Source organism: Synchiropus splendidus, chromosome 2 (genome assembly GCF_027744825.2).
Source record: "Synchiropus splendidus isolate RoL2022-P1 chromosome 2, RoL_Sspl_1.0, whole genome shotgun sequence".
Lineage (NCBI taxonomy): Eukaryota > Metazoa > Chordata > Actinopteri > Syngnathiformes > Callionymidae > Synchiropus > Synchiropus splendidus.
Genome location: NC_071335.1, coordinates 33,155,992 through 33,167,627, shown reverse-complemented (window position 1 = coordinate 33,167,627; position 11,636 = coordinate 33,155,992). Strand labels below are relative to the sequence as shown.

Sequence of the window (11,636 nt, the reverse complement as noted above, 5' to 3'; positions counted from 1 at the left end):
TGGGCCTTTTTTGGTCACGTAAACAACACACACATTTACAGCTTTACCCCGATAATAGTGTTCTTCGTCAAGAGCTGAATATCCTAAATGAAATATACACTCTAAAATTTTATTTTGAAATTTGATTTGTACAGATATTGTTCCTTGCCTTCTTCATCTCGCATAACTACATATATATGCAGCAGGTTAACAGGGCCAAGCCTTCATGAGAAAAAAAAATCAATACTAAATATATTTACTTTTGCCTTACTGTACTGTGAAAAGGTATCACATGCAGAAGTTTATTTTTAATGTGTAAAATCCGAGATATGCCAAATTTGCATCCAAATGTAACTTAATTCGCTACTTCTTACAGGGACTTAAAGTGACACCCAGAGGAACAGAAACATCTGCGCTTGCACCACTTCTTCTGAGATCAGTCATTTTAAATCAGATCAATTGACAGTTGACATAATTTATACAAATGTCGGTTTATTTATAACGATCACACATTTCCCCAAAATATTGAAGACAGCTATAATAAAATGGCACAATAGCTGAAGGACAATAGTGTGAGGACAATCAGTTATTTCAGACAGGTGTACACAGAGCACTGGCACTCTTAGATAGACACATCAAATGTACTGCAAAAAAAAAAAAAGAAGAAAACAGATGGGGGGAGGGGGGGGAACCTATCAATAGAAACATTACAGCCATTTATGTTTTACTGGAGATTGTGGATCATCTCCTCCTTTGCAATGAGATGTGTCGTCTTGTTGACCAGAGACATGAGGGAGTTAAGTTTGTGTGACCAGTCGTTGAGCAGGTCGTTCGGATCTTTCGGCCTCTGGAAGTTGATGATTCCAGCCAGCCGATCGACTTTAGCGTAAATGGTCTTGTTCACAACAAGACTGGAGAGGAACTCCTCAGATTCCTGGTGAAAAAGAGTGAAAATAATTATTTTGTTCCAAATATAAACTCAAAGAGTTTCTATGCTGGATGGATGGATCTGAAATACATTTTAAACGGATCTTGTGGTGTGTTGAATAGTGTTTGCTTCCCATTTCGTATGGCACTGAGGAAACCATTCCTTCACAGTTCTATGGTTCACAGTTCTAACATGTGATGCATTTTGTTTGCATTTAGAAGAATTTACATTGTGATCATTGATAAGAAATGTATTATGAGTATGTATAAGAGGGGATTGATATAAACATTCATTAAAGCCAAGTAGTATGTTAGCGTTGTGCATATTCACTATGTATTGAATGTAGGCAAACAGTCAAAGCTGCCCTTATTTTGGGGTGTAGTTTAAATGTGAGACTCAAGTTTCATCTTATTGTCTGGAAAAATCAAACGACTAAAACACTTACATCAATGGAGAGGTCAAGGAGTCCAGCCATTCTTTTCATTGTGATTCTGGTGTAATACTTGGCCATGATTCTTATGTTCTGGTAAAATAAAAAAAGGAAAAAAGAAAATTATGTTTAAAACCTGTGCATAAATCGCATGCTTTAGTACATAATCAAAAGTTGGCACTTACATGTTCAACAACTCTGTTCTTGAGGTCCTTCCATCTTTTTTCTCCTTCTTCAGAATAAGAGAAGACATCAGTGGTAGGGCTATCAGGGGAGCCTTCTCTCAGCTCCTTCCCATAATCCTCAACCAGGGCGGCCCAGCGCATCAGCTCCATTGTGGTGAACTGCTTCAGTAGGTCTCTAAAAATACATAGAGATCATGATTGCAAGCAATTAACATCAAAAAATACATTTACTCCATCGTATCAAATTTCCTTCTAGTAAAAAGAAAACATTAACATCAGTGTCTGAGCTGGGCAGTAGCCAGGTTTCGACCCAAAGACTGACAAAAGATGACAGTCAGTAAGAAGGATGGTCTCACTTGTATTTTGGAATTTCTTCCAGCTTCTTATCCGCACTGATTCTGTGCACAAGATCCGACTGCTCATTGTCATACGGAGCTAGGATCACATACAGCACCACACTCTTCAGGGCCTGAAACAAACCAAAGACAAAAGACAGTTATCTTTTTGAACCACCAATAAATAACCTCTAAAACCTCTCTCTGAAGCATGACTCAAGGACAAAGCACTCCTTAAAATCAGTGACCTACCTGCTGCCACTTGCTGCTATCCTCCAAGATGCACGGAGTGTCATAGATGGCCCGGTAGTGTTTGCAGATGGACAAATAGGAGCCCTCATGCTGATCCACTTGAATCATCAGATTGTAGTACTTCAGCTTCAGCTCCTGATTAGGAAACAACAACACAGGTTACTACCGAGAATTTTTTTCTTTATTATTTTTTTCCACATATTTATGATAGTAAAGAAGCTATAAGCTTCTATTTAAAAAAATGACAACAGCTTTGTTACCTGAATATTTCACATTGTCGACGTAAACAGAACACCTCAAAGTAATACCATAAATAACCCTTTCACATCAAAACATGCAAATTTAAACTGATATTGATCATTCAGAAGAAAGAAACCCAGGTCTGGGGTTCATCTCACCTCTGTGCCTTCCTCTTGGAAGAACTTAGTATTTATCTTCTTGCTGATAATCTGTGTGCGAATATAGTCCTTGACTGCAATGCAGAGCCTCATCTGCTCCAAGATAAACTCCACTTTTTCCTTTTTCTCCATTGAGCCGTAGGTCTCAACCTGTGTTGACAAAAAGAAAACATTTTTATTGACCACATTAGAAGTAAATGGATTGAGATCATAACAGTAGAAGCCAGAGTTTAGTCAAGTTCACATATTCATACCTACATACATTCCTCTCTGTTAAATTTCACAAAACGTCTTAAAGAAAAACATTGATTTACATATGACAATGGTAATGAGGATGATGACTGCCTACCTGGAGCTCCTGAAGAATGGAAGCAGCCTCTTTGACATCTCCACTTTGCTCCTTGATTCCGGCCAACGTCTTTGTCAGCCTTGCACGCTCAATCTCCACATAGATCTGTGATGACGACAAGGGAAGAGGTATGAGACAAGAAAAGAGCACATGTGGGGAAAAAATGGGCTCTCTTGTTTAACACGATACAATTTGATAAACTCATGAATTTATAATACTCAGACAACTACTTAGAATTATTAAATGGCATGGAAATTGCTAACATAATATATTTTAAGCTTGTCAAAAACCTGTGGAAAAAATACCTTTCCAGCAGTCACTGTGCGAAGTGTGTCAATGAGCCGCAGCTTGATTGTGAGGTCATTCACAGTGTCCACGTACTTGTAACATTCTTGTACCATTTTAGCAACAGCCTGTGGAAGCAAAACTTAATTTAATATTAAAATATACATGGATTATATCCAGCCGTGCGAGCTCAGTTTAGAAAAAGGTTTTGCGATAGAAGTCCCTTACCTGTTTTAGCTGACTTCGTCTTTTTGAGAGCAGCATTATGTTTTCATTCAGTGCATCCCAATCCTTTGCTTCATGGCACATCTGGACCACAGCCACAAGGATTCTGGAGGTGGAAACCATGTCGGATGCCTAGACAGAATTTTCAGTAAATGACGAGAAAGAAACTATTTATTTATTGTGATAAAAACTAAATAATAATTTTATATTTCATTTACAATAGAACATACAAAGTTAGTTAAATAAAAGAATGGGTATCATTCATCATCATGTTTAATGCAAACTCAGTTCTCTCTACCCATGAACATCAATAGGAACTGGGTCCTTGCACTACTGACCAGAACCTGCTGCTTTTCTCAATGTGTAGCAATTCCTTGTTTCCCAGAGGTTTTCCCTGTCTTTTACAAGGGCACAAATCCACCCAGTATTGTGGGGTTCTTCTCACTTGACTGAGACATTTGCGTTGACAGGATCATCTCCTCATTGCAATCTGAATTACATTGTGCCACATACCCTCAGCCATAAACTTGACCACTTTACTATAAAGGTAAGTTTGGGTGCATTGCAAAGAAATCGCGCTGTTATTTGCAGCAAGTGTCTTTGGATATATATGTTGGTCAAAACTAGTGCTGCTCAATGGCGAGCACACTTACCGTTCTGGTTTGCTTTTCTAACGACAGCAGACTCTCAACTGCCTCTTGTAGTTTGCCTTCCTGTTGGAGGAAAAATACATACTCATTATTTCCATAAAGATATCCTTAACAGTAGGTTCCAACATCCATTGCCACAAAACCGATGACAGAATCACTGTAGCTCCTAGCACTGTTAGCATGACGCTAGCATTTTCCGCGAAAGTAACTCCACAGGTTTTAAAAAAAATAAACGGTTGGCTGTTATACTCAAGACACAGAGGGTGTTAAGGTTTCTACCCAAGACTTTTACTTGCATATGCCAGAATACCAGACAAAGATACAATGAATACGTTAAGCGATAGCTAGCTTTGAAGCACCATGACTCAGCCGGCTACGGCCCTGTCTCACAACCGCTTACTTTAGCCATTTTCTCGCACTCAGGGAGCCGCTGATCTACAGTAGAACTGTAGTCTATCTCCATCTTCACAATCTTCCCATCAGATCTTTCAGATCGCTCCTCAGACATCTTGTCGGTATTCCAAACGGCAAAACGCTATTATGTTTTGAAGCAGTTTCAATTCAGCCGAACAGCAATTCCTTGTCAAAGTGCGGTAACGAACCAATCCGAAGGGAGATAAAATGAGCTGCCCGGCGTGCCGCAAGGACCCCGACGAGAGTCTCGTTTAGTTCGGGGATTTTATATGACATGTCAATAAACGTGTTTTATTTCCACAGCAGGATCATCTATGTTACGCACATTTTCATGCTATATTTATTGAAGGAGAATGTTTTCTTTGATCTGGGTATAAAAAAAGAATTTTTTTTTTTTTTTAATTCTGGCATCTTTAAGAGGCTTGAGGTGTGGGTTCAAATCCGGGAGCTTTTCATTTAAAAGTCTGTGTTCATCAAAGAATAATTTATTTATTTTTTACTCTGTATTCGGTCATGTGGTTTATGATTACTGACATACGCAAAGTTAACTTTTCTAACGTGTTCAAACTTACGCATGTCAATACGTAAAATTGATAATATAAAACAGCACATTAAATAATATGAATTATATTTACTTTACTTTTAAACAACATATTTCTCATTCTTCACTTGATTGGTTTACTTTCAATCCCTCAACTCCAGTGCGAACCAATTGTGTCCAAGCATTGTGAGAGGAGGTTCCAAAATTGCTGAGCAAGTGATCCACTGATTGTTCTTTGGATGCAGTTAAAGATTTTGGAGAGTAAAAAAGTTGTCATGAAAAAAACAAAACTAAAGCTAAATCTAAAGCTAAATGCAATCTTTCTCATTGACACATTTTTATGAAGTTTTTTTTATGGCAGTGGGACATTTCCTGGAGAAGAACAGATTTCTTGGATAATCTTTCAATGACATTCAAAACGGCAGCCTCCAGAAATAGGCAAATGCCAACATTTATCATTTGTGGTTTGCCTTTATGATCATTTATTTTAGATTAACTCAAAATAAGTCTTGACGTCAGATAATTTCCTAAGTGATGTCACTTTAAACCTACTGTCAAACTGTCAAAGACTATACCTGTCTATTCTTGGGTCCCGAGACATTATGAAGCTTTGGTTTGTTCATTGCAAAGGTATTTTCAACAAGGTTTTACAATTTAATGTATTAATTCCAGTGGCATTGTTGGTTGACCTTACAACAACTGCAAGGCAATACAGAAAAAAAAGTTTTTTTGCATTGGAAGAAAGTACCACGTAAAACTTTCTTCAATACATGTGTGTGTCGTTGGGGTGGGCGGGTTTGGGGCTTGTGTGTGCGTGTGTTTCCGTGAGATGTTTCCACTGAGTGCAGCGTCACAGTTTATTCTCTCGCTTGAAGGCAGGAAGTGGGTCTGTGGGTGGTGATAAACGTGACAGCTATCCGATTCCCCTTCTTGAGCAAAGAAAACCTCTCGTTCTCAAACACCTTATCACAGAATGGCAATAAATTATTCTATACGTTAAATCCAACTTTCAAGTGGAGTTTATAGGACCATATTTTCAAATGTGAGTCACTGGTAAGTATAAAATCCCACACAGGCATCTGTCATTTGGGTAAAGGCCTATCTGTCCAGTTTCCTTGCTTACAAAACAAAAAGGCTGAAAAATGACTCACAGTTTGTCATTGACTGACAATCTTCTTGAACTGCATTTTCTTGCACATTGTTCACATGGTTTCTAAGCTCTTTCTGTTGCACTTTATAATATTATTTCTTTTTAATTTATTGTGATAGGTTGAGTACAGAGCATGTTACGAACACAATTTCCCTTGGGATTAATAAAGTTTTTCTGATTTTCTGATTTCTGATACCACCATCTAGTGGACTCCGAAAATAAAGCATGGTTTTTATGGATCTTCGTCAGCGCGACTGGTGCTGCAGCAGCCTCACAGCAAAGAGGTCACAGGTTCAATGGTCGCTTAAGCAGCTCTACAAACAAATCTCTACCTTTGCTTATGTCATTGCCCTTATATTTGTGGCATTAAAGGGGTTAGAGGAAAAAATAAAGGGAAATTAAACAATAAAGTAATTGTTTTCTCTCGAAGCGATACAATACCAGCGATCATCCTGAAAAAGAATCATTGCCTTTACTTTGAAAGATTACCGGATACGCATCCGGCCCTGCGTCACGCCGATGACTTAAGCTTGATTCACGCTGTCATAGGAGGGGACGAATCTAAGCGGAGCACAGTTCGCGTCCAAGGTAGCTTATCCGAGAAACTCTGAGGGATTTGATGACACAACTCCGTGGGTGTTAACTGGTTATTCGGCCGGACGAGCCTTCCACCACATGCGCTGACACGACCCGACTTTGTCCACTCATCCCGGCGGAGGACTCGGTGGTTACTCGGCGGGTTCGAGACGTCGTGGTAGCACACACGGGAAGATGTTGCTGAAGGAGTACAGGATATGCATGCCGCTGACTGTGGAGGAGGTGAGGCTGCTTCTTCCTTTACATTCTAAACACGTTCCAGGTGGCACTTACCAAACTTAGACACGTTACTGAGCCTTTGTTGCTGTTGACGTGAGGCGACGCGCGTGGGAAACTCGACGGAACTTGAAGAAGCAAACGAAGAAAAGTCTCCATCTATCTCTCCGCTTGAATGTTCCCGGTGAACTCATCCAAACTCTCCTGTCTTTCGCTGAGAAGGGCAACTATAAGTCGCTTGCATTTATAACAATGGCTTGGAGTTCATACAAGTGTGTCTCCGATCATGCTTATTGGTTGTCACCGCTTTCTGATCGCCACCAGGGCTCACGATTCCGTCTAAAATTAGAGGCTTGGGCTCGCTGAGGCGCCTCGATTCCCAACTTGACAGCACCTTTTATCATCAAACCATTGTTTATTTAGGAGAGATGCTGCGTGACTGCGCACAGATGCTCGGGTTGAATGCGGTTTCCCGGCTCACCAGAGCCCGTCTAAAGGCCAGTAAACCGAATCTAATCGCGGGTACCTTCATACTGTAGCTGCTTTGATCGAAAACAAAGTGAGCAGTCATTTATGCCTAATCGGAAAAAAAGTTCTACAAGACTCCTGTGAACTGGAATATTGGCCGGAGGTCGCTTCTATTCTGTTGGGGATGCGTAGAAGACGAAAGTGCCTGAAACGACCCCTTTGCTATGTTTGTAAAGTAGTGGGCCAGAACGTGACCCCTAACTTGAGGGGTTGTTCTTGCAATTTACACTCTTCACACTAGAGGTTGTGCTCACGTGTGTCCACTACCAGACTGGTAGACAGGTAGATACTGTACTTCATATCAGTTTTTTTTTTTGGGGGGGGGGGGGATCGGGGTTATACACCAACATGTATGATTGTAGTGTTTGGAATTCAAATAAAAAAAAGAGAAAAAAGAGAATATGTATGTCAACATTCTAAACACTTTTGTAGTGTTAAATGTTGTTTAAAAATGTTGAAACTTGAATTTGTGTTGTGAAAATATATACCGCTGGTATCATTGATAAAAGTATTTTTTAACATAAAGACAAAACTTCAGATTAATAATATATAAAATAAAAATTAGTACAATTATCCACTTACAAATAAATGCAAATTAGATGACCTAAATATTTTGTTTATTTTCATTGCTTCCAAAAACTAAAGTTGCAGGCTGGCTTCTCTTGAGTTTGCGTGTTTTAATAGAAGAGAACACGTCAGGCTGCTAGCCACAGTTACCAAACCACCAATAGAAAGATGCACCGCACAGACTGTCATCGGTAATTGGTTAATTACAGTGAGGTAATTGATGAATAGCAGCTTTACTGAGCTGTTTGAATTTGTCGTGAACGAGAGGATGCCGCCGTCTGCCTGCTATTCTGACTGCAGAGTGCGTGCGGCGACACATTTCACCATAATCCAGAAGGTTCTGTCACCGTGATGTGGTTTCGCATTCTTATTCTCGGTTTTGAGTGAAGACAGTTGTTCGCGGACCCAAAGTTGCACATTCCGGCCGGACATGTCAAGGCTTGGATTGGTGGCAGATTCACTTCTCACGATTGAAAACTAGCGTTTTTACTGTCACCTATTCAGTAAATGTCAAAACGTTCCCCTCTGTTTCTCTGTTGCTTATTGATTGGCTGCCCTGTTATATGTCAAAAACAGGGTCGGTCTTTCTATGGACTAGGTGCAATACTTCACTAGCAATTCCAAAGACAATAGACTTTTGAATTGCATGAGCTTAATTTTGGTGTATCCCTTTTTTTTTTTTCTTGGGGAGGGTCTCGTGGACTTGGCTGCCCTTCAGCCCTCCACCAATGTTGGGGGAGAAGCCGAGTTCAGGGAAGACAAGTTGCTTTGATATCCCTGTACAAATGTGGTTTCCAGATGCGTCCATGCTTTTGCAATGGGCACTAAGCTGAACACCTTAAAAATGGATGCCTTTATACAGATGTGCTTCATTGAAAACCATTAAAAAAACCAAATAATTTCTGCCTTCCAGTGAAGCTGTCGCATCTTTTCTTGTCAAAGTAAAGTAAAACTGGGACTACTGTAGTTCCCAATGGCCAGAGAGAGTGCTGGTGTGGAAGTTTTCATGGATGCATGTGCGTACAGTATGCATTGGAAGCTGGTGCCACATATTTAGACTCCACTGATGTATTTCACGTTCAAGTGTTACTTGCATGCCTTAAGCTTTATTTACACTTGTCCAGATCAGTCTTCAGTCTTGCGGCTGTAAATCAGTGCTTAGTAAAAACATTTTCTTTACAGACTTGACATGTATAGGTTAGTCCTGAATAAGCTTTAACATTAAGGTAAATTTATCTTCATGCTTAGTTGGTTTCTTGTGAAACATTGTAGGTTTGTTTTAGTGCAATTCTTGTTGGAACGGTTTTCTTGTAAAGACACTGTTACTGTAAGTTGCATCCAAAATATAATTCCTATTGCCTGACTGAATTCTGTATTTTTTGGCATTTTATTTCTGTTACTTTAATGCGTTGTAATTCAGTTAATGATTTTGGCAAACATTAAGTGGTTGAGTCACTGGAAATAAGAATCAATGGTAGCTTTATGTTTATTCCGGGTGTCCTGTAGGCCTCAGTGTGGCAAAGAAGAATAGTAAAACTTCATGCATTGACTGTAGTAGGCATGTAACAGAAAAGCATAACACAAAAACTTTGGTTTGGTGCAGTTTCAGTTCTGCAAGGGACACTATGAACATTTACAATTTGTGTCTGTTCCTCTGAAGTGCAAGCATTAACAGTTTTCTTTTTAAATTAAATTTAAAGAAGACACATTAGAAATTGTAATAATAAAAAAAAAATATTGCTGCAACCAAATATATATATTTTTTACCCTATATTTGAAAAGGCTTGATTGACTTTGGAGACTGATTCCAGTAATACGGAGAACATAAGCACCTCTGCCCCCACATAAGTTTCTTTTGTCTCCTCTTAATATGAATCAAAATAATTGTGATGGTTATTTTGGCTGTAATTGTGTAACGCTAGTGGTTTCTACCTGAATTTTGAATTATGACCAAGAAGACTTGCAGGTTCACAGTTGTCACTCTCCCTGTTTGGTGCTCATATATATGAGTTTAAATCGATCATGTTTGTTTTGTCCAGTTATATTACTGGTTTACTCCATACCATTGTATGCTACGGTCCTCAGAACTGGGTAAGACGTTGCAGCCAAGTTCAGTTCCAGTTATCGAGGTCCATAAATGTCCATAAAAGCTATTCTCAAACGTAGGTTCTCAGAATAGAAGCCACTTCTTGATAAATATTTATTCTGTTTACAACAATGAAAACGTCAGCATGAAGGGGAAATACAAACTTATGGAATGAGTTTGTTCTCTTTGTTGTATTTCATTTATTCTAAACTTCTATGTTACGGGAAGCCATCTTGGATTGTGAACACGGGTGGTAGACAAAGATGTCAAAGATGCCTGGTGACGTCTTCAGGGGGACGGAGCTGGAAATTTCCCAGTTCCGTGGACAACTGGAATGCAGCATTCAGCCTCTGTAATGGCAGTTTTCAATTTCAGCCCAAGTGCTAAACTCTGTGGAGCTGAGCATAAACTCGCGAGGAAGATTTCCTGTCATATACATGTACAAATGAGATTTTACCGTTTGATACCTTCACCTGTTGAACACACCGGGCTTAGGCTAATCATACCATAAGAAATCCTATTGTGAGCGTGAATATTTCCACTTCTTCATAATTATGTTTATTTGGTTGAAGGGCTGACAAAGAAAAAGGAATGCAAGTAAGAGCATTTGTCCAGAATCTCTCTACCGTGCTCTTGGCGACAACACAACTACAGTGAACCAAACTATTCAAAAGCCTGCATAAATCTGTCCTTGGAAAGATACAGAAGGGCAGGACCAGATGTTTTCCTTCTGTGCTTCTGCTGCTTAGCCTGCCGTTGTCTCCACGTGTGCTGTGGTAGGTACACTTTGACCCCAACCATCTCGACCTATTGGGTAAGATGTTGTTTCATGAATGTGCCCTTAAGAGAACAATCTGGCTCTTTCAGGTCATCATTATCCAACCGTTAAAATCTATTCGTCAGACAGTGAACTAGCAGGCTTTTCCTAATGGACCACTGCACTAGCTGAACATTAAAGTCATGCTGTCTTCCTTTCTCATCTGGCTTTATGCTACGGCTTAGAAAGTCTGTGCAAATGGAACTTGTGAGTTCACTTGCTGCTTGGCAGGCTGACAGAGTGAAGAGGTTCACTCGGGCTTTTCTATTCGCATAAATGGTAGGTGAATGGCTAGATTGATTTTGTGTATGACGCCTGGCCAGTTGGCTCAGAGCAGCCGTTTTCAGGGCCCAGTCATCCCTAAGTGAAACCAAACATTGATTGATGGGACAAGAGGACGATGTTATAATCTGGTAAAAGGCACCAATACCAAACAGCACTGCCTAATTTATGAATCCCAATTCTGGCTCACGCTGCATCTGCGATTAGGATAATGGCGACCGTGCAGTCAGGACTTAAACATGCATCTAGAAAGGCATTTGTCTAACCCCAGCTGGGATGGAGAATCAAATTTGAGGGCTCGCACTCCTGCAGATTTGTCATTGCCCCTCAACCGTTTCATTGGATTAGGTTAGCCGTTTTAATGCATTTGCCTTAGAGGTGCCATTTACTATTCATGTACGTGTTCTTGTGGCGTGGACTCG

General features: G+C 39.9%; 2 protein-coding genes across 2 annotated transcripts in view; one reads left to right on the top strand and one right to left on the bottom strand.

The window, feature by feature from the left end:
• Positions 1-89: 89 nt before the first annotated feature.
• Positions 90-4,647, bottom strand: LOC128754144 (26S proteasome non-ATPase regulatory subunit 12). The gene is made up of 11 exons (XM_053856558.1): positions 4,417-4,647; positions 4,020-4,079; positions 3,370-3,498; positions 3,162-3,269; positions 2,857-2,961; positions 2,508-2,657; positions 2,110-2,244; positions 1,879-1,991; positions 1,523-1,697; positions 1,353-1,430; positions 90-913 (listed from the first exon to the last, which is right to left on the bottom strand). The coding sequence occupies exons 1-11, from the start codon at positions 4,522-4,524 to the stop codon at positions 704-706; spliced, it is 1,371 nt and encodes a 456-aa protein (XP_053712533.1). The 5' UTR covers positions 4,525-4,647; the 3' UTR covers positions 90-703.
• Positions 4,648-6,642: 1,995 nt separating this feature from the next.
• The window catches only part of LOC128754107 (cytoplasmic phosphatidylinositol transfer protein 1-like), a 29,546-nt gene continuing 24,552 nt past the window's right edge, over positions 6,643-11,636 (top strand). The window contains exon 1 of the mRNA XM_053856461.1: positions 6,643-6,940. Within this exon, the coding sequence (XP_053712436.1) occupies positions 6,893-6,940 (48 nt within the window). The 5' untranslated portion in view covers positions 6,643-6,892. The remainder of the gene's footprint in view (positions 6,941-11,636) is intronic.

What these genes read in the sequence shown, in the direction of transcription:
- LOC128754144 (XM_053856558.1), bottom strand. Translation starts at nt 4,524, where the DNA reads ATGTCTGAGGAGCGATCTGAAAGATCTGATGGGAAGATTGTGAAGATG. An exon ending in AGTGCGAGAAAATGGCTAAA is followed by an intron (nt 4,080 to 4,416) that starts GTAAGCGGTTGT and finishes TTCCTCCAACAG; the next exon opens with GAAGGCAAACTACAAGAGGC. An exon ending in AGAACAGAGTTGTTGAACAT is followed by an intron (nt 1,431 to 1,522) that starts GTAAGTGCCAAC and finishes TTATTTTACCAG; the next exon opens with AACATAAGAATCATGGCCAA.